Below are 27,128 nucleotides of genomic sequence, written 5' to 3'. Positions count from 1 at the left end.
ACAAACAGTGTGCTCTTCCTTATATTTAATGGGCACAATTACAAAAACTGTTAAGGGAATAAAACTCAAGATATTTTCTCTAAAAACTGATAACTGCTATCAAAGAAAACTAAAACTATTTTTACACAAAAGATATTTTTATTTACAATTTAGGAATCTACCATAGATCTCCTATGTCAAGGGTTCAATCGAAAAAAACCATCAAACTCAAACTGGGGTAGTGTTGCCTGTAGAGTCGTTTTGGTGGTAGAAAACGCAATGTAAAATCAACATTGGATTTGTATTCATTTGACATCCCTTCATTGAAAACTTTTTCAGTGAAAGTTTTTTCCAGTGAAAAAGTTGAAATTAAGAAATTAAGAAATTAAGAAATTGAAATTCGCCTAGAAATTGAAAATATAAGGAAGAAAAAGGAGAGGAGGGGAAAGGGAAGGAAGAAGGATGTCGGAAGTTGAAATATCTCCGGCAGACCCGTCGGGAAAGGAGCAGCAGGCGGCGGGCTTAGGCATACTCCTGCAGATAATGATGCTCGTCCTCTCCTTTGTCCTCGGCCACTTGCTCAGGCGTCGCAAATTCTACTATCTTCCCGAAGCCAGCGCTTCTCTATTGATTGGTAGGTTTGCTACCACCAAGTACTCACCCACGCTTCTTTTTTATTCTTCTTCTTTTTGTTATTCACTAATTTCCCTCACTGGGTTGAGATCGATCGACGCCCCTAGGGTTAGGGTTAGGGTTAGGGTTTGTGTTTAAATTTATTTATTTATTTATTAAATATATAGAGTGAAACATGAAAATCGAGCGAGCAGCTTTGAAGCTGCCTGCTGGGGGTGTGATAGTGTTCCTTGTTAGCTGTTATGGGATTGCTTGCTGGAATTCTCATCCATTCCAAGGGGCAAGGGGGGTTGCTTATTGATGATATGTGAGCGTTGGTCACTGGATAAGAGGAGAGAGAGAGAGAGAGAGAGAGAGAGAGAGAGAGAGAGAGAGAGAGAGAGAGAGAGAGAGAGTAAAGGAAGTGTGGATTTGCGCATAGCGCTCGCTGTCTTGTATTAAGTAAATGTGTTTCTACAAAGTTTCGTATTGTTTACTTGTCTTCTATCTAATGAAAATTAGAATTTCACCCCCAGTATGCGCAAATTTCATGATAGATGGTATTAGAATAAAAATGATTAATTGTTTTTTTTTCATTGGTAGGTTTGATAGTTGGCGCGCTTGCTAATATTTCAAATACAGAAAACAACATTAGGTTTGTGTCTGCTTTATCTCATTTTGCAATGGGATTTATTATATTTATCTATCAAACATACTTTTTTGTTCCCATAATTTTGTATTGTCACTTGTTTTGCAGGGCGTGGTTCAACTTTCATGAGGAATTTTTCTTCCTGTTCCTCTTACCTCCAATCATATTATATCCAGACTTCTATGCTCCCAAGCTCTTGTTGCTTCTTGAGATAAACATTTTTATATTAGTCTTAATGTTAAGTTAAAATTACATTTGTTGGCTAACATAGAGTTTTGTATAGACTGTTTCCCTTGACATCCGTATACTCAGTCAGGTTTCAGCTTGGCACCTGTAAGTTTATCTTTTGGCTTTAAATTTAAGAGATGTAAAGGCTGGTGGGCTGGTCTTGTGGAGTTATTGTCTGATGTCTTTTCAATTTGTTTTTCTATCAGAAACCTTTCTTTTCAAATTTTGGGGCCATCATTACATTTGCTATTCTTGGGACATTTATTGCTTCGATTGTTACTGGAGTTTTAGTGTAAGTATGTCTTCGATGCCACAACCCTCACTCTGCTGTAAAAGTTCTAATTATGCTTCACATCTATTGATTTTGTTTGGCATTTCTGTTGTTACAGTTACCTTGGGGGAGTTATTTTTCTCATGTACCGACTTCCGTTTGTTGAATGTCTGATGTTCGGTGCTCTTATATCAGCAACTGATCCTGTCACTGTCTTATCCATATTCCAGGTGTGCGAGTGCTTTCCATTTCTACTTGCATAATATAGGGTCTGATTTTTCATCTGCCACAAAAAAATTGCCTTGCCTTGGAGATTTAGAAATGGTTTTGCCTGCAACTTCTTTAAAGCAATATTTTCCCTAAAAGGTTGTATTTGTGATGTTCTTAGCATTTTCGAGAGAACTGAGAAGGTAAGGGGCTTGCATTTATTTGTCATACAGGGGTGTGGTGAGTGGGTTTTTTTTTTTGTTGGGGGAGGGGGGGGGGGGGATTTTTTTTTGGTAAAGAGGGGGTGGGGTTTGAATCTCACGCCACACCATCTGAAATGTAGGCTGTGCGATTGGATTTTTAGAATTTTGTTTTGTTTCAGCTAACGCGTGAAACACTTTGCCTGGGGAGTACGGTCGCAAGACCGAAACTCATAGGAATTGACGGGGACATTTAGTTTGGTTCCTGGCTACTTGTTGTAGTGGATTTTCCTCATTTGAAATTAGTCTATGGACTTTTCTTTTTGAATTTATCTTATGAATGGCCCAACTTATATGTGAAAGAAATGGGTCGTGTGAGGCAAGGTTTTAAATTTCAGTTTCGTCGTTGGTTTCGGCCACCACCAAAATTGAAATATTTCTATTTCGGTGGAAATTTCGGCTGAAATCATGTAAAATTAGTTTAAAAATTTTGGTAAAACTTCAGCGCGAGGAATATTTTAGTGGCTGTTTATTGGTAATAACTAGATGCTCGGGGACAATACATTATCCATTAAACCAAAAAATTTCGGCCGAAATTTAAAACTATGGCGCAGTGTTTAAAAACGCAGATGTGATGCGGAATGCGGCGAAGGAAAATACTTGTTGAATCGGCGTGGACACGGCCAAGACGAAGACGCTGGAACTCATAGTCAGCCCGAGATAGCGTGAAGGAATCATCAGCTGGTGTAGTGGCAGAAGTAGTGGGCTGAACAGGTGGGCCAAGCGAGCATGACGAAGCTCGGGATGAAGTGTGTAACAGATGTCGATGTGATGGCCCTCTCTCTGACAGTGAGTACAAAATGACCGACCACGGTCGCCACCAGCACGACCACCTCCCCGGCCTCCACGACCACGGCCAGAGGAGGCACCACCACGACTGGGACGACTATCATAGGCCGCAAGGGTTGATCCATCAGCCGGCACAGGAGAGTAAGAGTCAGTAGGAGAGCACTGCTGGACACATGAGTAAACCTCGGTGAGTGACAAAATATCGCCTGATCCAATAATCTGTTGACGGAGATGAGTGTACTCCGGACCCAAACTCTCAAGATACTGAATAACTGGGATCTGATCCCTCTGGCGGGCAGCAACACGGAGATTTGTCGTGAGAGGCATGTAGACATCAAACTGCTGGCAAAGGGCAACAAACTGACTGTAGTGAGTAGCAAGGGAAATGTCACCACGCCGAAGACGGATCCACTCGGAGTACGTGGAACAAATACGACTAATGTTGGTAACGCCAGAGTAGATAAGGGTGATCTGATCCCATATCTCCTTGGCAGTAGGAAGCAACATCAGAGGGCGAGAGATTTGAGGAATCATACTCTGCCAAAGTAGGGAACGAACTAGAGCATCCTCCTGTTCCCACCGATCAAAGGTGGAATCAGTTTTGGGAGGTGGGTCACGACGGATAATATGGGCCTTGCCATGAGCAACAAGATAGGTCTCGACAACGACTTTCCAAGTAACACAGTTCACCCCATCAAGCCTGACAGTAGTCATCGGTGGGAAGAAACCATCCACCGAGATCACAGACGAAGAAGAAGCCGCAGAAGGAGTCGTACTAACCACAAGAGCCACTCCTGTTGATGGGTTGACGATCACTGGATCCATAATGTCAACAACAATGAGGGTGAAAACCTTAGCAACGGCGAGACACACAAACATAACGAGAAAGCGAAGGGATGGGGCAAACAAAGAGGAGCACTAAACGCAGCTCCACGAAGGAAAGTAATCGAAAGCACACTCCCAGGCGGAGTCCATGAGATAGAAAGGTAGAGCCGCGAAGACAAGAGCCAGAGAAAATTTCAAAGAGGAATCTAGTACATGAGGGAAAAACTAGGGTCGAAAATTAGGTGAGGGGGGGGGGGGGGTTTCCATTGGGGACGGAGGGGGCGGGAGAGTAACAGAGGGAAGGGAGAGGGATACGGAAGGGAGGAGGTGGGTCGGGAGATTGCAGAGGTGTGGGGTGCGCGGGGGGCGGGGGGGTCGTACGGCAGGGAGGAGGGGGGCAGGAGAATGCAGAGGGGGGGGGGAGGGGTCTTACGACAGGGAGGAGGGGGGTGGGAGAATGCAGGGGGGGTTGGGTGGGTGGGTAGTACGACAGGGAGGAGGGGGGCGGGAGAATGCAGGGGGTTGGGGGGGGGTCGTACAGCCTGGAGGAGGGGGGGGGGTGGGGATGGTTAGGGTTAGGGCTTCTGTGGGGATGGGTGCGGAGAGAGAAGGAGAGAGAGACGAGAAATGGGTAGGGTTATGGTTTCAATACATGGAGTCGAGCAATGGTGGCGGGAGGTGGGGGAGCGGCGATGGGAAGAAGACAAGGGTCTTCAATGGAGGTCCCTAGGGCACACTAACCTTAGGGCTCTGATACCATGTTGAGAGAAGTTTGAGAGAAAATAATGCTTTGAGAGAGTGTCTCCCCCTCACTCTATTATATATATGAAAAAAACATGTACAAAGTCTATTATGCCCTTGGGCATATCACACATATTCTAACAATTGTCTTTATTGATGACTATTCTTGCATGACATGATTGTATTTACTTAAAGACCGTTATGAGGTCTGCTTTGCCTTTCGCATGTTTCATGCTTAAATTCAAAATCAATATAAATGCAATATCAAATGTCTGCGAACTGATAATGCTAGAGAATTTTTATCTGGTTCAAATGGTTTTCAGGAGTATCTTTCCACCCATGGCATCCTTCATTAGACTTCCTGTGCTCTAGTAAGCACGGATACTCTCCCGGGGCTCCCGTACCCGTACCCGACACATATTGGGTGCGGGTACGCTCGGGTACGTCTTGGGTACGTACCAACATTTTGAAAGAAAAAAAACCCAAATTTAGTTGTTGGGTGCGTGTCGGGTGCGTTTAGGGTGTGCACCCACGCGCACCCGACACATCCTGCTTCTCCCAGCTGGTGTAAATCCTTCCTGCTTCTTCTCTCCTCCCCTGTACTTAGTATTTACATGTAACCATTTAAGTAAATGTCTTTACTATTTTATTGTCCATTTTCTTAAGATTTACATGTAAATAACGGAATACCCCCATTTGGATTGATTAAAAATAGTTTAAGACCCAAATCTAAAAGGAAAAAAAAGTCAACTCTCCTGTTCTAGTACAAAATTCGAAAAAAAGGGTCGGGTCAAAATTTTAACTTTCGTAACTTCCAAACGGTGGGGTATTTTCAAATTTTAAAAATTCATAAAATCTATCATGTCTAAACATTATTAATTCCCAAAAGTCCGGTATAAAAAATCTTATAATTTGGTCTTTAAAAATTATTCATCTTGTCAGGCACTGGTCAACACACTGACGACAGACTTTTTTTTCTAATGAATGATGTATTGATGCCTCATGTTATGAAATATGGAACTTAATCACTTATGAAATGAAGAGTAATATTAGAAATTTTTATTTTGGTGATGTTATTGTTATTTGATTTATGTCCAATTATTTTTTTTTAATTTTTATAAATATATAATAAAATATTAAAATATATTATTATATTTGGTGTATCCGAACTTACCCGCTCCCGTTTTTTTTCTTCGGAAAATCACGTACCTACGTACCCGTGTCGTGTCGTACCCGCATCCCGTACCTGTACCCATGCTTCATAGCCTGTGCTTACACCTCTCAGCAGAATGGTGTTGCTGAGAGGAACCTCCGTTGCTTACTCGAAGTCACCCGCACCCTACATTTTCAAATGCGGGTACTTAAGCATTATTGGAGTGATGCTCTGCCTGTTATTGGGCTAGTCGCCTTCCTTCTTCCATTCTTCGCGGGGAATCACCCTTCATGGTTTTACATCCTGGCAAGGATCCATTTCCGCTTGCCCCTCTTGTTTTTGGATGTGTTTGTTTGTACACCACCTAGGTCCGGGTCGTGACAAACTGGATCCTCGCTCCGACCGATGTGTTTTCCTGGGGTACTCGCCTACAATGAAGAGGTATCGTTGCCACAGTCCTCGTCTTCGTCGATGGTTCGTGTCTGTTGATGTTACATTTTTTGAGTCTGAGCTATTCTTCACTCAGCTCTCTGAGCTTCGTCCTTCTCTTCCAGACTCAGAGATCGCTCTTCCTCTACCGGCTCTGCCGGATTCACTCGTGTTTCCGTCTATTCCTCCTTCTATTCCCGTGGCTCCTTCGCCAGCTCCTGCGACTTTGCCCCCTCCTGTGGCACTGCCAGAACCTCCAGTTATTATGAAGCAATATCAACGCCGCCGGCAAAAGATTGATCCCACACCACTCCCAGCCGATCTGTCCTCCTCTCAGGCGATGATCCCAGTGTCTTCTTCTCAGGTATCCACTCAACCTTCTTCTATTGAGGTTTCTGATTCCCCTATTGCTTCCCGCACTCACTCTCATTCTAGTGCACATTCTCTTTCTAATTTTGTTTCATATGATAATCTCATACCCTTTTTCAAAAGCTTTGTATTTTCTTTGTCTTCTGTCTCCTTACCGCAGACTGTGGTTGAGGCTCTCGCCCATCCTGGCTGGCGTGAGGCCATGGACCTGAAAATGGGTGCTCTTCACACTAATGAGACTTGGGATTTGGTTCCTTTACCATCTGGTGCTCGCCCCGTTGGTTGTCGAGGGGAGTTCTTCATTAAATACTTACCAGATGGCACTATTGAGCTCTTGTAAGCACGTCTAGTGGCAAAAGGGTATACTCAGACATTTGGTGTTGACTCCCATGAGACGTTTTCTCCAGTTGCAATGATTCCATCCGTTCGAGTTCTTCTCTCTTTGGTAGTAATTGGTGATTGGTCCCTCCATCAGTTAGATGTGAAGAATGTGTTTCTTCATGGGGATCTCACAAAGGAGGTGTATATGGAGCAACCATAGGGTATGTTGCTTGGGGGAGATGTCCTCCTCTATGTGCCATCTACGGAAATCTCTTTATGGACTCAAACAATCTTCTCGTGCGTGGTTTGGAAGGTTTGGCGAGGCAGTCATGCGCTTTGGCATGAAACAATGTGCAGTGGACCACTCAGTGTTCAGTCATCACTCCTCAAAAGGTTGCATTTTGCTGATCGTATATGTCGACAGCATCATCATCACAGGTAGTAACTCAAGAGAGATATAGAAATTGAAAACCTTCTTATTGAAAGAATTTTCAACTAAAGATCTGGGTTGTCTTAGATATTTCCTTGGAATAGACGTGGCACGTTCTTCTAAAGGGCTTTCTCTATAACAAAGGAAGTATGTCTTGGACCTACTGGAAGAAACATGCAATCTTGGGGTCAAGCTAGCATCTGTACCCATGGATCCTAATGTGAAACTGGTTCCAGAAGAAGGTGATATATTGGAGGACCCTGGTAGATATAGAAGACTAGTGGGTAAACTCATATACCTTACAGTTACCCGGCCAGACATATTATATGCTGTAGGATTAGTCAGTCAGTAGTACATGAGCTCTCCTCATACATCTCATTGGGCTGCAATTATTCAAATCCTTAAGTACCTAAAAGGCGCTCCAGGAAAGGGTTTGATGTTTAAAAGACATGGCCATATGAAAATTGAAGGGTTCTCTGATGCAGATTGGGCTGGATCTCCTGCAGATAGGAGGTCGAGTACTGGTTATTGTACCTTTGTAGGCTGTAACCTAGTGTCATGGAGAAGCAAGAAGCATGATGTCATAGCCAAATCTAGTGCAGAAGCAGAATACCGAGCAATGACACATACGAGCACGAAACTCGTTTAGTTGCGCTCACTTCTATCTGAGATTGGCTTTGGTCCCTCTTCTCCTTCGCAGTTGTATTGCGATAACAAGGCTGCGATACACATTGCTATCAATCCAGTGTTCCTTGAGCGCACACAACTTATTCGTCAAATAATCTGGAAAAGGGAAATAAGAACCGAGTTTACTCGTTCAGTGGATCAGCCACTTGGCTGCACAGTTGTAAATTTCGTTTCGTTTCATCCGAAATGGACGAAACGTTTCGGTTTCGGCCGAAAACTGGAACGAAATGACGAAAATTTCGTTTCGTTCTGGATTTTGGCCGAAATTGACCAAAATTGACCGAATTCGACCGAAATTGACCGGAATTTACTGAAATTTATAGAAATTTGACGAAATTTACCGAAAAGTTTCGAACGAAATTGTCTGAAATTATTCGAAATTTTGTTTCGGTGGCCAAAACGAAATGGCCACCGAAACGAAATTTACGACTATGGTTGGCTGACATGTTTACAAAGTCGTTAAGCAAGTCTAAATTGAGTGTAACAAGCTATGAATGTATGATATTATACATTCCAGCTTGAGGGGGAGTGTTAGAGTGTATGATATGCCTAAGGGCATAATGGACTTTGTACATGTCTCTCTATTATAAATATAATAGAGTGAGGGGGAGATCCTCTCAACTCACGTTTCTGTATTCCATCTCCTCTTCAACAATATTATCTTCTTGAGGGAGTGTTGTCTTCATGTCTTGTTTTCTTATCGTCTTTTCTTGTTGATGTGTTGTGTTGTCTTGTTTTCTCCGTGCTCATGTAGTTTCGACCGAGGGGGAGTGTTGTTGTGCTCCCTAGTCAGTCTTTGTCTTCTCGGCTTTACGCCTTATCCCCTATTTTCCGGGCGATGGCTTCCATATCTATCGTTAGTCGGCTCTCTTGGATCTCTTACTGGTAACGGTCTTTTCCCGTCGACCTCTCTTTTCCGGGCAATGGTGTCCCTATTGTTGGTCGGCTCCTTTTCAAGCGACGATGTTCATGCCGTCGACCTTGTCTCCAAGCGATAGTTTCCACATCGTTGGTTGTTTATCTTCTCCCTCATTTTCCGAGTGATGGCTTCTATATCCATTGTTAGTCGTCTCTCTTATATGCGACAGTCTTTTCCCGATTGCCTCTCTTTTCCGGGTGATGGTGTCCCCATCGTTGGTCGGCTCCTTTTCAGGCGACGATGTTCATACTGTCGACCTTGTCTCCAGACGATGGTGTCCCCATCATTAGTTGGTTTATCTTCTGCCTCCTTTCCTTCCTATCTTCAAGCGACGATGTTCATGCCGTCGACCTTGTCACTAGATGATGGTTTCCCCATCGTTGGTTGGTTATCCTCCTCCTCTTCTTATCTTCAGGCGATGATTTCCCAGTCGAATCTGTCTCCGATGATTTCCCCGTCGACCCTGTCTCCGATGGTTTTCCCATCGGTGGTTATCTTCTATTGGCGTGGTGCTGCTTAGCTGGTGTTTCTGCTCATGGAGCTTTGCCGTTTCCCATGTGCGTGTCCTTGGTGTGCTTATTTTGCTCGTTGGACCGTTGCTGATTTCTACCATCTCCATTGTTCGTTGATATGTGGGTGCGTTCGCCGTGCTCTCATTCAGGGGGAGGCCTTGTTTGATCGCTCTTGTTGTAGTGCTACTTCAGGGAGAGCTGCTCTTTTTGATGGCCGTCGATCTCACTGTTGTACTCTTGGCTATTGCTGTCTTTTATTATGTATTCACCACACCAGCTTGAGGAGTGTTATACCAAGTTGGATGTATATATGTGCTAATTGTACTTTTTGATGTATCGTCTTTTTTTTTCTTTTAGTTGTTGTTTTAGTTTCTTTGTAGCAAGCTGGAGTTCCATAGTGTATTAGCTTGAGGGGGAGTGTTGAATAATGTATTAGGGGTAGTGTAGTCATTACTAGTAGATTAGGGGTATTGTAGTCATTGTACAGTGTTACCCTAGTTTGGGCCTATATATACATCATTTACATGAGGAGCTCCCTAGTGGAGACTCCCCATCCTTCACTCCTCTTCTTCTTCCTCTTTTTCTAACCCTAATATGATTTCTAGCATGACCTTTTACATGTAATTCATATAAATATTTATACATAACGCATACACGATACACCACATTTTACATGCAATTTACACACACATAATTATGTAATGGATACTGATATTGTATACTAATACCACTAATACACTTATGGTTTTGGGTTCTTAATGTGAAAATAAGATGATCGATGATTGCTTCATGGTTTCCGAATTTCTGCAATCTTTTCTTTAGCAGCTGGGGGTAGTAATAACCTTTAAGTCAGATGATTAGAGATTCATTATTCGTTTAAAGTTTGTGTGTCTTGCCTCATTAGTGCCTTTTCTTTGGAGGATTATTTTGTTTGTTCTGGAATTTTCCATTTCATGCTAAGATTGTCTTATTTTGTAACTTGTAATTCCAATTTTCTTAAGATAAACTTGTTGTTTTCTATGTATAGGAACTTGGCACAGATACGAATCTCTATGCCTTGGTGTTTGGAGAATCCGTTCTAAATGATGCAGTATGTGTTTATATATTTTCCTAGGAAAAATATACAGTATTCCTGTTTTAAATGTGATTTTTGCTGACTGACATTATTCTGGCTTTGGCTTTGTTGGGAATGGTGAAGATTGCAATTTCATTGTACAGGTTAGCTTCAAGGGCTTTGCATGTGCTCTAATTCATTATCTTATTAGCTGTTTCTTGTTGACTGGTTTTGGTGCTTACTCATTTTTACTCCAGGACAATGTCATCAGTAAAGAGTCATGCACCGTCTAATCAAAACTTCCTGTTGGTCATTCTGAGGTTTCTTGAGACATTTGTTGGCTCATTGTCTTCAGGTTAGCTGTTCCATATCCCCATTTAACTATTATTCATACTCTTGCTATGAATTAATCTACTGTGACCAGAATATCAATCTTCTGACAGACCTTAATTATGGTGTCTTGGCAATTGAACTGCTAATATGTCTCATATAACTAAATAAATTTTATGTTATGGTTGAAAATTTCAATCTATTCCGATTGTACTTTTTGTTGATTTCACTTGATTGGATGTTTTGCAAGGTTGCTGACACATTCCTTTCTACAGGTGTTGCCGTTGGATTTACTTCTGCTTTGATATCCTTTTAAAAATTTACAACTTGTCATCATTTACAAAGTTATACCGATATCCATTTATGCTTTGGCTCTTGCCATCACCATTTTCTACTCTTTACTGGATGTTCTGATTGGTCTTCATCTTTTTAGTGGCTCTTGCCATCACCAGTCCCGAAAAATTATGTTGTTTAAAGTTTAAACTTGAATAATTATGTTGTTTATGGGATATAAGAATGTTTATGAGGGGTGAAACATTTGAATTTGGTTATCTTAAATGAGTTGTTATGGGGAGTACTGAAAAACTTCGATCAAGGTTCTTGGCGGGACTGGTTCTTAGAAAATAATTCCATCTAGGAGGAAGCCCTAGCTGTATGACATGCCTTGGTTAACCTTTCCTCGGTTCCTGCTTAGAAATAGTATACATTCTTTTACATGATTTTAATTAGTTTTCATTGACACATTTTGCATTGGTGAGTCTGGCTCTTTAATATAAAGGTGTTTAATTCCTATCCATCCTTTAGCGCACAGTGAAAAATACTGTGAATGTTGCTCATTGGAGATCTCAAATATAGTTTTTGATATTATATGCTTGAACTGAAACCTTTCTTTCTTATTATTTTCTTTATTGTGCCTTTATGTTATGCTTGTGCATTATTTTGTTTGTCCTTCAACATTCAACTTTTAGCTCATTACATTTTTCTAAAACTTGCTGATCAACTTGGAATTTGGATTATTTCTAAGTTCTAAACCAAGATTTTAGGTTTCTATTTCGGTATGTGTTTCAGTTGTGATGGAAATGGAAAAAATGTCGGTTTCAGATGTGGAAATTTCGTTGAAAATCCTATAAAATTTTGGTAATGGAAACATATGCAAATATTGTACAATTAAATAAGAAACTTGAGTAATTGACAGAATAAGCACAAATGCACGCTCGAAAACTATCATATTAGGAAAAAGCCACTTATAATGGTTTAACATTGAACGCCTAGTGACATTCATTGTTTTGCATGTATGATAATTCAATACAGACAACATTTCATATGTAATTCAAATAAATCTTTATATATATTACATAGACCACATTCTACATGCCATTCATATAAATATAATGATATAATACTTACCTTTTTTTTTTTTAGTTTGGGTCTGGATTTCGGTTTCATGTCTCGGTGGGATGGAAACATAAACATTTTGGTCATTTTGTGTAGATTTCGATGAAAATTTAAAACTAAGATTCTAACCATTGTTGAGCATTCAGCCAGAGTCGAAACTTCAATTTTAAAAGAAATCTCATAAATGTATCTTGTGGTATTAAAAACGTATGACGGGCTTTTAATTGACTAAGGGATTGCCAAACTCGGAAATCAAATGATGATATCCTGAGTTTAGTTGGACTTTTTGAGCAATGGCCATTCTTGTGGTAATGTTTAGTGCGAATTTAATAAATAGGGTGTGCCCAAAAAATCAGCTCCATAGGATCATCCCAACCATTAGAACCGTGGAGGCAAAAAATGGACAGATTTGTGAAGGTTTATACACGCCCATTTTACCTTCACAAATCATAGGGTTGGGATGATCTTATGGAGCTGATTTTTTGGGCACACCCTTTCTATGTGAGGGCCAATAAAAAATGAATGCTTTGGATCACCCAAACAATGTGGCCCCCGCTGTATTTTAAGCTAATGTGTAGATAACTTATCGACACTAGTGTGTAGAAACTCTTCTCCCCCCCCCCCTCTCTCTCTCTCTCTCTATATATATATATATATATATATATATATATATATCTTATTGGTGAGAGGGTGATTTATCTATCTGACATTCGTCCTCTAATTCCTTTTCTTCACTCAGCATGTTATCAGAGCCCTAGGCTTATTGTGCCCTAGGGACACCATCGCAAGCCGCTGCCCCTAGGGTTGCAAGTCTTCGCCCCCAACACCACCACCTCTTAATGCAAGCCGCCGTCCCTACCTTTCTCCATTAAAGCCACTGCCCTCCATTCTATTACATGCCGCCCCCTCCTCCCTTCTCTCCATTAGAGCCGCCCCCTTCTCTCCATTAGAGTTGCCACCCCCTACGCTTCTCCCTTCGCTTAGTGCCTCCTGTCTCCTTCCATTCGTGCCACACACCTCCCTTTCTTTCTACCCTAACCCAACAACGTCCAATACATTAACCCTAACCCAACAACTTCCAATACCCTAACCCTACCCAAACAGTTCCCATTACCCCACGCCTCCAAAACCCATTCGCCCAACCCTACTATTGCCCCCCCCCCCCCCCCCCCCCCACACACACACACTTATAGTCCACCCACGCCTTTCATCCATTATTTCTCTATTCCCTCTTCCTCACCCATTATTTGGGATTTCTCCCTCGTTCTCAATCATATTTTGATGATCTAAACTCTTTTTTTTAGCTTTCCAACTTGTGTTTGGCGGCTCCGGACAGATGTGATTGCTGATTTTTCGTCATCATTGGTGGTTGTGTGTATCGTTGGCTTTTTTCTATGTTTTGGAGCCGCGTGATGGTGTGTTGGACTGCGTACTTATCGCCGTCGTGGTTTTCTTCGTTGTCGTTGCTGGGTTTTTTTCTCTCTCTTTGTTGGTGTGCTGGTTGCGATTTGTTCGCTTGTTGGTATTGTCATGGCTGCGCCTACTTACTGTTGTGTTGGGAGTGGTCACATTACAAGCTCCCTTAATGGAGGGGTATTTCTGTCTTTGCATGTAACCCCATTTATAACACACACACACACACACATACTAGTATTCCAGGCCCATGCTATGCATGGGTGTAAATTGTTGGTCCACACCCATCAAAACATGGATCTCGCCCTAATGTAGAGGTTTGGGTAGAGACGGTTGACCTGCCTCGTCAATAATATTAGGGTTAATCTATTAGGATGGCTTGCATATCATAACGAGTATTATAAATACAATTTAAGCGTAAAGAGCATTATTGAAATTTACTTGGGAAAGGGGAATTGAATCGGTTTAGGGAATGATGGTAGAGAGCATTGTTGGGGGGTCAAGCATTCGACAGAAGTAATTTCATCCGCTGCAGTATAGAAAAGGAAAAAGAAATAGCAATAAAAATTGAACAGTTCTCACCGTTCTCATCTTTAAGAGGGAAGGGAGCACGAAACAAAGAAGAAAAATCTTTATTTTATGAGGAAAGACAAATTTACAACGGTAGGTATTTATTTTTTTCCTGAAAGAAAGTCAAGGCTATCTTTTTGAGTTTTTTCTTTGTATTTCTTTCTACTCCCATAGGGGCCGTGCCTTTCAAACCTCACTGTCTACAAATTACAGAAAATAAAATAAAAAAACAGTAAAAAATATGCAAATAGCAAGACACATAACAGCACACTGATCAGTAGCAAAACCAGGCCAAAAGAAAATACGTTCTTAGAAATTGTTGCTATACATATATTCATATTCATACAAAATCAAATGAAATTAATGTATAAAATCAAATGGAAATACCTTCGTAGAAATCTTGTTTTCCCAAACCTTGTATGTCTCATGAAGTAGAAGTAGATGAGAAATCCATGAACCAGCAGCTCCTGCATGGTTGGCGTTGGATGTGCGTGGTGGGCATCAAAACTAAGATGATAGAATAGATGTTAATAAAATCGAAATGGAAGAAGCTCTTCTTTTGACGTAACTTTACAATCAAACTCGATGAAAGGAAACTAAGATGAGAGAATAGATTTGTTTAGAGCAAAAATCTCTGAGAGTGGTTTATGGAATAATCAACCAATAGAAATCCTTTCCGGGGGGTTATTGCATGTTTGGAATGCTAAAAAAAAAAATTGAAAAGGGGTTATTATTGGAAACTAAATGAATATATATATAGAGAGAGAGATAGGGAGGGAGGATATGCTAGAATTGGTATTAAATCCCTCAATTAATGGTAAGAAAAATCAATTACGAATAAGTAAGGTAGCAAGCAAGCAGAAAACAGAAAACAGCTATAGTAATCGAATTTCTAGGTTGCAAATTAGTAATGGTAAATTAAAACCAAATTAGTAGGAGAATCTATCGGTTATCGTCAACACCTAATTAATAGCTACAAAACAAATTTGTAGGGGTCGTTTTAGTAGGTAAAGACGGATTTTTAAGGGAAAACTAATTTTGGGTGATCTTCGATTTTGTGGTGTATCATTGAAAGACTTTCAATTTTGTAGCGGCAAATTTAATTTTGTTGAGTTGGCAAACCAAAATTAATAGTAATAAACGATTTTGTAGGAGAAAAATTTTCCAAAAAAAAACTTTTCTTTTGAAAAAGACGAATGACGGGAAAGAAACATGCTTAGTGTGTGTGTGTGTGTGTGTGTGTGTGTGTGTCTATATATATATATATATATATATATATATATATATATATATATATAGGGCAAAGGTTTTCTGAGGTATCGCGCAGGGTGAGCAGCCCTTTATAAAACACCACCTACATGTTGTTTGACTCATCCTACCCATTCATTCTATAGGACCTCACATAAATAGGGTGTCCCTAAGAAACCACCTCCATACCATAATCCTAACCATTCGATTTATAGGAGTTTAATTTGCAGCCATCCATTTGAAAACCTCCACTAATCATAACCATAACCATAACCCATAACCCTAACCCTAACCATAACCCTAATCCTACCTATAACCTATAGAACCAATGGGTTGGATGACTCAACCAACTATTGGAAATGGAGTATCTAGAGGGCTGCTCAGGGTGAGCGATACCTCAGAAACCTTTTCCCGATATATATATATATATATATATATATATATATATATATATATATATGCGAGAGAGGACAATAACTCTCTTCTCACCGTATTCTCCATCTCTTCTCTCTTCTCCTTACCTCTTTCATCTCTTCCATTTAATGTAACATGGTATCAGAGCTTCAGGTTGAAGATCAAGAGTTTCTATCATTAAGATTTATTACTCCATCAACCCTAACCCTAACCGTCGCCAATTTACTTGATTTTTGGTAAAATGGGCTGCCGTTAAAAATCGACAGCTCTCATTAATCCAAATAACTAAATTTGGAATTTCTATGGCAATATTAGACTTAAATTAACAAGGAAAAATTAGGGGTCAAGAATTGGAAAGAAAAATTCAAAACTAGTTTCGAAATCTCACCCAATTTCCAAAATTCCCAAATGCACATTCACTTTCTCTCTCCTCTACCACACGCTTTTCCTTGGGAATAAGTGCCTTGCTGTCCCACCCTTATTTTTTAGGAATTAGTTAGATTTTGAAGATTTGGTGCAAATAAGTCCAAAATTGGGAAATGACATGTGTCATGATCTTACCAGTGTAGAGAATTGCTTGAAATTGAACAGGACACTCATCCTCGTACAATTGGATTGGGTTACTAAATTTCCAGCAATAGGGGCCAATTTAGATGTTTCTTCTTGTTCTCTAATTCATTCCAAAATTACAATAAGTATGAGGACAAGTGGCATCATCTTGTGCACACAATTGTTTCCCAATTTCCATGTGTGATCTAAACCATACAAAAGACCTCTAATTTTCAATTCCCACGCCCAATTTGGAAATTCACTTTTGCTCAAAAGGATATTGCCAAATAAAAAAAGAACAATCTGGTTCCTTTTTACATCTTACCCTTGAATTATTTCCTAATTTTGGCCATTCAATCTTAACCTTTGCCTTTTCTCATGCTTAAACTTAGCAACTCACCCAATTCTCACTCTATAAATACCTCATATCCCTCCCCAACTAGAGGACATGTTTTTCAAAGCCCTCCCCCTTTCCCAAAATTCGTGGTCTCTCTCTCTCTCTCTCTCTCTCTCTCTCTCTTTCCTCCTTAAAGATCCAACCATCCTTTGTGGGCCCATAATTTCTCACATCCCTCCTCTCTTCAACCTTCCCTCCATCATCCCTAACCTAAGAACAAACCCACTTCATCTCAACCCCACCACCATAGCCAATATCCTTGTTTCTTATCCCCGATTTTGATTAAAACCCCATTGGTCGAATTCTTTAATTCGACCACTTCGGATCAGATTTCTACATCAATTAAGAAATCGTCTACAAAGATCAAAATTTTGCATTAAGGAATCATTATCTAAGGATCTTCTTCAAGGAATTCAATAGGGGATCTTCATCAAACTACAAAGAAGGCAGGCCACCCAAAAATACGGGTTGTTCATGCATGCATAACGCTCACAATGTATAGGTTTGGCCATTCAATCCTTTCACAGGCACAACACTTGTAGGATTAGAGTGATGCGTACGGTGCATATTGAAGTGGGCTTGAGTTATTAGTATATAAAAGATTTGGGTGATGCACGCAATGCATATGTTTGGTTGTTCCACACATGTGCTTTGTACAATATGCTTAGGTACTCATAGGATGGATCCTTGGGTTCAACCAATAGGATCTTAGATTTTTGAACACTAAGGTTTTGGGTGCATGGTTTATGGCCAAGTAGGCCAAACTGTTCGGGTCTTAGGTTATAGTAGAGTGCGACTAAGTGGCTTTGGGTATGGTAAGGTGTAACCGAACGGTTTTGAGTAACAATAGAGGTTATAGTAGGGTGCGACCAAGTGGGTTTCAGGTCTTATTTGCCCTCAAAATTTTACAATTTTCAATTTTAATAAATGCTTGCCAATTTTCAATGGTTTCTTACCAATTTTGAACTTTCTTACAAGCTTACTAAATTTGGATCCTTCAATTGATTTTAGTACCTTTCTTATATTTTATTTCCAATTTTAAGGATTTTTCCCAATTTTAACAAAACTTTCCAATTTTAACTTTGTTAAATTAGAAACTTACCAAAAATTGAATAAAGGTCCCCATCTTAGGAATTTCGAATTTTGGGAACTTTTCCAAACTTGAAATTCGAATTTGGAATTCCCAAAGGGAAATGATTTTTGCGCTCCTATGTTTTGATAAACATGCACTCCAACTTTTGTCGTGTAGTATTTAAAGGGCTAGGAATATTACGGTTCTCAAAAAGCTCTTAAAGCCCTTAAATACTACACGACAAACATGTGGAGCGTATGTTTATCAAAACGTTGGAGCGCTGAAATCATTTACCTTCCCTAAATTCGAAAATCCTATTTGATTAAAAAGATTTGTTAAAACAAAAAAAACGAAATTGCGTGGTTTACCTTCTTTATTGGATTGATAAAGATTCCTTTTGAATTCTTTGAAGAAGATCCTTGACGATAATGATTCCTTAATGCAAAGCTTTGATCTTTGTAGACGATTCCTTACTTGATGTAGCATTCCGATCCGAAGTAGTCTAATTAAAGAATTCGACTGAAGAGGTTTTAATCAAAATTAGGGATAAGAAACAAGGATTTTGGCTGTGATGGTGGGGTTGAGATGAAGTAGGTTTGTTCTTAGGTTAGGGATGGTGGAGGGAAGGTTGAAGAGAGAGGAGGGAGGGATATGAGGTATTTATAGAGTGAGAATGGGTGGGTTACTAAGTTTAAGCGTGGGAAAAAGCAAAGGCAGTGATTGAATGACTAAAATTTGGAAATAATTTAAGGGTGAGATGTGAAAGGAACTAGATTGTTCTTTTCTTATTTAGAAATATCCTTTTGAGCAAAAGTGAACGTCCAAATTGGGCGTGGGAATTGGAAATTGGAAAGGCCTTCTGTATGGTTTAGATTATACATGGAAATTGGGAAACAATTGTATGCACAGGATGATGCCACTTGTCCCTATACTTTTTGTAACTTTGGAATGAATTGGAGGATAAGAAGAAACGTTCAAATTGGTCCCTCTTGCTGGGAATTTAGTAACAACCCAATCTAATTGAATGAGGACAAGTGTCATTTTCAATTTCAAGCAATTCTTTGCACTGGTGAGATCATGACACATGTCGTTTCTCAATTTTATACTTGCACCAAATCTTTAAAATCCAACTAATTCCTAAAAAAATAGGATTGGGGAGAGCAAGGCACGTTTTCCCAAGCAAGGGAGAACATGTATTAGAGGAGAAAGTGAAGGTGGATTTGTGAATTTTGAAAATTTGGTGTGATTTCGAAACTAGTTTTGAATTTTTCTTTCCAATTCTTGATCCCTGATTTTTCCTTGTTAATTTGAGTCCTATATTGCCAAAGAAATTCCAAATTTATTTATTTGGATTGATTACAGCCGTCGATTTTTAATGGCGGCCCATTTTCCAAAAAAATCAAGTAAATTGGCGATCCGATTAGACCATATTAATTAATTTTGGATCGATGACCCAACCATTAGACTATAGATTTGACACCAATTAATGCATTTAAAACTCTGTTATTAATTATTGGATTTAATAATTTCGACGGCCCACATTTATCTGCATTGATCTGTGAGTTTTATCAGGATTTTTCTTCAATTAAGTGATCCGATGTTTAATCTGGGTTGGGGTTGACCCTGATTGATTTAATTTTAATCAAATGATCCTAAAAATTATTGGTAAAACACTCGAATTAATCGCAACCATCGATTTGATGATTTAATTAGAAATTGGATCTCGCAATGGAATTGGAGCTCGGGCTGTGAAGTAACCCTACCTAATTTTATCCCGATAGATTATTCGTATGGTTGGATTATTGTTTTGACGACTTGAAGTATATAAATTCATGGTAGATGGCCTCTCACATGGTTTTATACACTTAAGTCACCAAACATTGCATTTTTCCAACTTTTTGGGTCAAATAAGTCTTGCCGGGCAAATCCTGTTGCATATTTAAGACCTTGGGAGTGTGGATTTTAGCAATTTACCAGTGATACTCCACTGATCAATATTGGAATATTGGAAGTTCAAGTGCAGCAAAATGGTGGTGCGTATAGAGGGACTCGCCTCTTCACACACTGTCTTTTGGAGGGACATTTAGTTGATTACTGCTATGATTTACATCCTGAGTTACATCCTCCTTGTTCGCTCACCATGCTTTCGCCAGTGTCTGAGGGAACCGCATAGCCTTCCTCTGGTCCTATAGAGCAGGATGATTCTATGCTTATATCTCGTGCCGAGTATGATGAGCCACTGCGTCTGAGCGGCAAAGGCAAGCAATCGACTGTCACCTTCACCTAATAACGTAGCAACTCCTCTTGTTTTTTACTGTTACCTCTTCTGAATCCTGGCTCATTGATTCAGGAGCCTCTAATGAGGCCACTCTGTTACATTATGACTAGTAAACTTAACATTCTTTCCTCCTTTCCGTCATATTCCTCATCAGGCCATTCTGTTACTTTAGTTGATGGGACTGCATCCCCTGTTTCAGGGGTTGGTGGTCCTCACTCTGCCCTTACTTTGTCTTCAATTCTTTGTGTTCCTATGTTCCCCTTTAATTTACTCTCTGTTAGTCAACTAATTAAATATCTTCACTGTTTTGTTTTCTTTTCCCCCTTTTATTATGTCTTTCAGGATCTGAAGACTACGAAGACGATTGGTTTAGGTTGAAGACTGGGAAGAAGATTGGTTTAGGTCGTGACATAGATGGCATGTATTATCTTGATCAGGGAAGTGATGGCATCACACTACGGAGCTCTGTTGATGCATATTAATGGCATTGTCGATTGGGCCACGCCTCTATTGAGAAGCTTAGGAAGTCTGATTTAGTGCATAGTCCAGTTCAGTCCTTTAATTGTGAGTCTCTTGAGTTGGAAAAACATCATAGAGTGTTGTTCCCTTCTAGAGTTGTCAGTCGTGTTTTGCGTCCATTTGAGTTAATGCACTATGATGTGTGGGGTCCTTGTAGAACTCCATCCTTGTTTGGATTTCGGTATTTTATTATATTTGTTGATGATTACCCCAGCATGACATGGTTATTTCTAATAAAAGACCGTTTTGAAGTTTTTATTGCATTCCGTACCTTTTGTTCTGAAATTACTCATCAATTCAAGTGTTAGATTTGTTCGATTGACTGCTTACGTACTGATAATGCTAGAGAATGTTTTTCTATGTGCAATGGGTTTCAACAATTTCTTGTTTCTCATGGTATTATACATCAATCTTCGTGTCCTATACATCTTAGCAGAATGGAGTCGTTGAGAGGAAAATCCAATTATTTACTAAATATGGCTTGGACACTTATGTTACAGATGAAAGTCCCTAAACTGTACTGGGGAGATGCAATCCTCGCTGCATGTTTTTTGGAATATCGTCTCCCTTCCTCTGTTCTTTTTTATCGGACTCTATTTTCCTTGCTATATCTATTGGGCACACCATTTCCCTTGGTCCCATGCATCTTTGGCTATATGTGTTTTGTTCAGAAGTTGGTTCTTGGTCTTAATAAGTTGGATTTTCGTGCGAAAAAATGTATATTTTTTTGTTATTCTCGCACCTAGAAAGGTTATAAGTGCTACAATCGTCTATTGAAGAGGACTTTCATTTCCGCCGATGTGACCTTCGAGTCTACCCGCTATTTTTCTGACTCTGCGACCGATCTTGTTGGTGGGATTGGATTACCTCTTCCATTAACGTCTGTTCCTCTAGATGTTCCTACTTCTCAGTTGTAGGTTTATACATGTGGGCCTTGTTGGACTCTGCAAGCTACTGCAAATGCATCTTCTCCACACGACTAATCTACTCTCCTGTCCTCCAGATCACCTTTAGGTAATCCGCCACTTGTTGATCCATCTAGTTCTACTCATTATGATTCTCCTATTGCTTCGCGTACCCTTTCCCGTAGTGTAGCTCATCCTATTTCACAGTTTATTTCTTATGACCGCATCTCACCAAGCTATAGTTCTTTTCTTTCTGGTTTGTTTGTCATCACTGTGCCTAAGTCTGTTACAAATGCTTTAGCTCATCCTGGTTGGCGTGCTTCCATGGATGCTCTCCACTCAAATGGTACATGGCAGTTGGTCTCTCTTCCATCTGGGGCTCATCCTGTTGGCTGCCATTGGGTATTCACTATTAACTATATATCAGATGAGAGTGTTGAGTGCCTTAAGGCGTGTCTTGTCGCGAAAGGCTACACTCAGACATTTGGTATTGACCATACAAAGACCTTTTCACCCGTTGCCAAGATACCTCTTGTTCGCGCGTTGATCTCCTTAGCTGTCAACTGGGGTTAGCCCTTATATTAGTTGGAAGTTAAAAACGCGTTCCTGCATGTTGATCTTATTGAGGAGGTGTATGTGGTGCAACCTCTTGTTTATGTTGTTTGCTCCTCAGTTTGTTGTCTTCGCAAAGCCATTTCCTCGAGCATGGTTTGGGAGATTCAATGATGTAGTTTTGAGCTTGGCATGAAGTTGGGTGTGGTTGATCACTCCGTTTTTAGCTACGAGTCTGATGTCGGATAAATCTTCTTGATAGTGTATGTGGATGATATTGTCATTACTGGGAATGATAGAACATGCATACAGAAGCTGAAGACTTTCCTTCGGAAGGAATTTTCCACTGAAGGCCTGGGTTGTCTCTGTGAAGCTTTTTCACCATTGATGCTTTTTCAGCATTGAAACTGTGAATCTTTTTCACCATTCAAAAGTTAAAGAAGACAGACTGATTACTGGTTTCTTATATAATTTCTAAAAACGACTACTGTGAGGCCACAAGTTAGTGAGAAAATTCTCCCGGTAAGCTTTGAAGTTTGAACAAATAGGAATGCCTTATCCCCTCAATAAAGGAGACGCCGATACTGCATTTTATTCTTCTTCTACCTTCTTGAAAGGAAGTGCACCACTAATATAGTTCTTCTTTGAAGCTTTTCAACATTGAAAAGTAGAGAGGAAAGACTAAATACTGGTTTCTTACATAATTTCTGGAAAGAATACCGTGAGGCCAAGAGTTACTGATAAATTTTTACCTGTAAGTTTTGAGCAAAGATGAATGCCTTACACAAGTTCTAGTCAAACTTTTGATGCAATTTTTAATATCATCCATATCCTATCTCAGACCAAAAACCCACATTATTTATTTTTATTTACAAGGTTACATTGCGGCACTATATGTTGAGGCATTGGAATTAATGAATTAAAGTTTATCTCCTCATGAAGCTTTTGTAACGGTGTGGTGATATTTTCCCTTTCTCATCCTACTTATTTTATTTGCTGAAGAAATATGTTGGATAACCATTCAAAAAAAACAGTATGTTGGATGACCTTAACCACAGCGTACCTTTTCAAGTATGCAGGCTTGGATATTGACAAGTAAGTGCTGCCACTCTCTCTCTCTCTATATGTATATTTATGTATGTATGTATGCATGCATTTATGTCTGTATGTAGAACATATTGGTATGCAGCAGTACACCAAATATATCTGATCCATCCAATACATAGGCACCATCGTGGATCACCTATGATTTTAAGGTCTCTCCTATTGGTTTGATGCCATGTATATGTTCAAGGCCGTTGAATGTGAACCATTGGTAGAGGTGGACCATTAATCTAGCAGCTAGCATGTCCCTGACTTTGAGATACTCGACTATGAGATATTTGGGTCATAGGCAATCCATGGTGGGGCCTATCTATTGAAAGGGCCTACATGCTCAAACATGTGGCATGTGTCCAGAATAGGAAACTACTTCAACTGGACCGGTACTACTTTAACCCAACTCTCTCTCTCTCTCTCTCTCTCTACATATGCTTGTGCATGCATTTATATATTTATATATACATATATAATCTTGAACAGACTCTCACATGGTTTTCCATTCATTTCTCTCCAGTCTTCAGAACTTGGAGTGCTGTCTTTTTGTCCTTTTTCCATATTTCTCGTAAGCAATTGTTCTTCTGCTTTTTTCTTAGCTTTCTTGTTTAATTTCCATCCGAAATGATTTTGTTAATATAATACCATTTTCTCTCTAGGTACATGCTAGCAGAAGGCGTTGGCCTTTCTGGTATTGTTTCAATATTATTTACAGGAATTGTAAGTAAATTTCTAGTGTCTGGACTCTTCACATTTCAGTCATTCTTCTTTATCTGATAAATTTTTGGAGGGACCATCTCATGTCTATCTTTTTTTCTTCCAGGTTATGAAGCACTATTCATTCTCAAACTTGTCTGAAAATTCTCAACGATTCGCTAGTGCTTTTTTTCATTTGATATCATCTTTGGCAGAAACTTTCGTGTAAGATTTTGCTCGCTTTAATGGTAGCTTACTTTATTTTTTTGCTAGAAAATATCCATATCAGCTACTGCTATAACCATTTTGATTTGGTCGTTTTAATATGCAGATTTATATACATGGGCTTTGATATTGCTATGGAACAACATAGTTGGTCTCACATTGGGTTCATCTTTTTCTCAATTGTATCCCCACAATATCAGTATTTAAAGGCTTAATTACTCCTTGAAATAATTATTTAGAGCTGTCTTCTGTCTTTCCTTAACTCTGTACCTTCGTGATGCCCCAGTTATTTATAGTAGTTGCAAGGTATGTATTATCAGCTCATGTTCTGTTCAACTTTAAAATGAAATTATATAATTGTGGGACCAACAGTTTGGATCACTTATCTAGATACCATCCCAATTGATTTTTCTTTTTAGTGAACAAGTAATACCAGCATTGATAAGTAGCATAAGCTCTCTCTTCCTATAATTTATTTATTTTATTAACTGGTAAAGTAAACTTTATTAAAACAGAAAAGCAGACATCTTTAGAACAGGATGAGAGATTACCCCACTTACATGGAATCCCTATTTACACTGACGTTAGCGAGGCAATCAGCTTTTTCCTGTGAATGCTTATATTATGCATTTTCCTACCATGTTTCCTAACTTCTATACTTGTTAAAATAAAAGTCGTGGGGCATCTGCCTTAGGGATTTGATTCATTTGCCTCTCTCTTGGGCAAGAAAATGACCTGCCTAAATTTTTCCCTATAGAAACATTGGTCTAAAGTGTACCCTTTGGTAGTGTATTTTTTCTGATTTACAAGATTTTATTTATTTATTTTCAACGGTTACAATGATTTTATTGAAGCCTTGAAAAATAAAAATTATTGACTGAATTCAGTAATTTAATTTGAAGGGCGGCAAATGTTTTCTCATGTGCATATTTGGTTAACTTGGTTCGTCCAGCAAATCGGCAAATACCTTTGAAACATCAGAAGGCACTTTGGTACAGCGGTGAGAAAATAAGCTGTTCTTCTATTTCTTAAGGAACTAATATTTTGGGATTTCATGCTAGATGATCAGTGATATGAACTTGAACAGGTCTTAGAGGAGCCATGGCTTTTGCCCTTGCTCTGCAATCTGTTCATGATCTCCCAGAAGGACATGGGCAGACAATATTCACTGCCACCACTGCAATTGTCGTTCTAACGGTAGGCATTCCTGTTTCTTAACTGGCTTGAGTACCAAATGTTAGATACAGAAATTATGCAATCAAAATGAACTATAAGAACTTTTATACACGCATCATTGCATACACATGCATGCATTTATTTGTTAAAATATTCATGTAAATGCACTTGATTGATCCATGAATCCGGTCTATTCTTCATTAGAGGAGCATAAACTTTTTATATTGTGGAAACATGCACTATAGGCTTTTTTCCATTAATTAGATTCCCTGTAAAAGAAAAAGACCTCTAATTATTTTCTTTGAAAGATGTCAAATTTCATTAATATCTATAAAGCATTTGGGACCTGTAGTCTCATCCTGTGATACAAAATATTAGTTTGAACTGGGTTGAGCATACCCAAACCCAGAGTAATGTGGACAAAATTACATGAGCCAGTCATTCCTTTCCTTAGTTCTACTATATGTGATACTGGAACAAACCCTTGCTCTTAAATTGGCTCTAATTCATTCCTCTATTCTCTCATCAAAACCACCATTCTGCACCAAAAAAACCAAGGAAACAGACTAGGAAGAGGATTTCTTTAATTCCAGGATAAGGCTCACGACCTCAGACGCATATACCTCCTCATCAAGACCCAAAGCCAAGATCTTCTCATCAGATGAGGTTTTGTCAACTGAAGCTTTCTTCCTGAAGATCATTTCCTCCAATTTTTGAATCCCTACCTTCTTTTCCTCTTCCCACTACAGGTGCCTTAAGGTTCGTTCTTCCTCCAAAAGTTTGATGAATAGAGGGTGCTTATACATAGGAGAATAAGATCTTAATGTGCCAAAAACCAGTCAACCTAAACAACATTTCAGGAGATTTGTTTGCCTCCTCCTTAAAGACCTTCCAATGTCTTTTTAAGGAATCCCTTGTGATTTCTCTTGGAGTGGGCAAGGACTTGGAGGCAAGTTCCTCTAGGTAGGCCAACGATCTCAGAGACTCTAAGGCCACCTCCATCTCAAGGAGATCAACCAAGGATTTCCTTTGTATGCCCCTGAAGGACCTTGAAGAGCTAGTACAAGAGGCCGAATCACTTTGGGCTTCCATCTTAGACCCAAGAACCCGAATCCAGAACTAGTAAGAGGGATAAGAACCGGGGAGAATGAACCGCCACAAAATGAATTTGCAAAAAACCATCTCGGGCTGAATATTAAGGGATGGCCAGATAACCATATTATGAAAAAACTCCCGCTATGATGAGGTACCATTAAAGGCGCTGAAGCAGCGGTTTCCAAAACTGCCTTAATTTTTTTAAATCAGAGATTATCCCCACTTACTATTAGGCTACCCTCCAATCCTAGTAGAGTAGATGACCGTCACGATACAATCATCATTACCTCTAAGGGATTGCTTATCAGCAAAAACCGCCAAAACTCAGGGTACTAAGACCTTGTAATCTCCACACAAGAAGGGGCAACAATTTGTACAGTAGGTAAATCAGGCAAATCTAATCCATCTTCTATCGAATCCGTAAAGCAACCAATTATACGTCATCTTTTGGGATGACCACAAGGAAAGTTCCCAAAAATACTAGAACCTATCCGATGAGAAGAATCCAGGGAACATAACCCTACGCCAAAAAGCCACATATTCAGAGGGGGAGGCTTTTAGGAATCCGGGCCATATTTCCGAATCATGACTAACCCCGACAATAGAAATGTGTATACTCAAACCAAGCAAGATACATGTCAAAATCCACCGCTTCTAACACTCTTCCCAAGAACCTGATTTGAAACCCTAAACTATCTATGCTTTATTTTTGTCCTAGGAAAGCTACACCTAAAGGGGGTAGAGGGCTTTTCTCCAAGCCTGAC

At 39.6% G+C, this 27,128-nt stretch overlaps 1 protein-coding gene across 2 annotated transcripts in view; it reads left to right on the top strand.

Annotated features, from left to right (window-relative positions):
- Window positions 1-271: 271 nt before the first annotated feature.
- The window catches only part of LOC143855700 (sodium/hydrogen exchanger 6-like), a 62,012-nt gene continuing 35,155 nt past the window's right edge, over window positions 272-27,128 (top strand). Inside the window, exons 1-18 of one of the 2 annotated variants that reach the window (XM_077365776.1) lie at window positions 272-613; window positions 1,195-1,246; window positions 1,349-1,408; window positions 1,549-1,573; window positions 1,675-1,760; window positions 1,858-1,969; window positions 10,409-10,471; window positions 10,580-10,599; window positions 10,693-10,790; window positions 11,041-11,069; window positions 23,141-23,172; window positions 23,693-23,740; window positions 23,832-23,892; window positions 23,996-24,093; window positions 24,200-24,275; window positions 24,380-24,399; window positions 24,996-25,093; window positions 25,181-25,290. In XM_077365776.1, the coding sequence (XP_077221891.1) occupies window positions 442-613; window positions 1,195-1,246; window positions 1,349-1,408; window positions 1,549-1,573; window positions 1,675-1,760; window positions 1,858-1,969; window positions 10,409-10,471; window positions 10,580-10,599; window positions 10,693-10,790; window positions 11,041-11,069; window positions 23,141-23,172; window positions 23,693-23,740; window positions 23,832-23,892; window positions 23,996-24,093; window positions 24,200-24,275; window positions 24,380-24,399; window positions 24,996-25,093; window positions 25,181-25,290 (1,260 nt within the window). In that variant the 5' untranslated portion in view covers window positions 272-441. The remainder of the gene's footprint in view (window positions 614-1,194; window positions 1,247-1,348; window positions 1,409-1,548; window positions 1,574-1,674; window positions 1,761-1,857; window positions 1,970-10,408; window positions 10,472-10,579; window positions 10,600-10,692; window positions 10,791-11,040; window positions 11,070-23,140; window positions 23,173-23,692; window positions 23,741-23,831; window positions 23,893-23,995; window positions 24,094-24,199; window positions 24,276-24,379; window positions 24,400-24,995; window positions 25,094-25,180; window positions 25,291-27,128) is intronic. The other variant, XM_077365775.1, reaches the window with a different exon arrangement.

Source organism: Tasmannia lanceolata, unplaced genomic scaffold, assembly GCF_043159265.1.
Source record: "Tasmannia lanceolata isolate RefF3 unplaced genomic scaffold, GAP_Taslan_0.1 ptg000023l, whole genome shotgun sequence".
Classification (NCBI taxonomy): domain Eukaryota; kingdom Viridiplantae; phylum Streptophyta; class Magnoliopsida; order Canellales; family Winteraceae; genus Tasmannia; species Tasmannia lanceolata.
The sequence above is the reverse complement of the archived record's forward strand: the minus strand, read 5'-3'. Positions and strand labels throughout refer to the sequence as shown.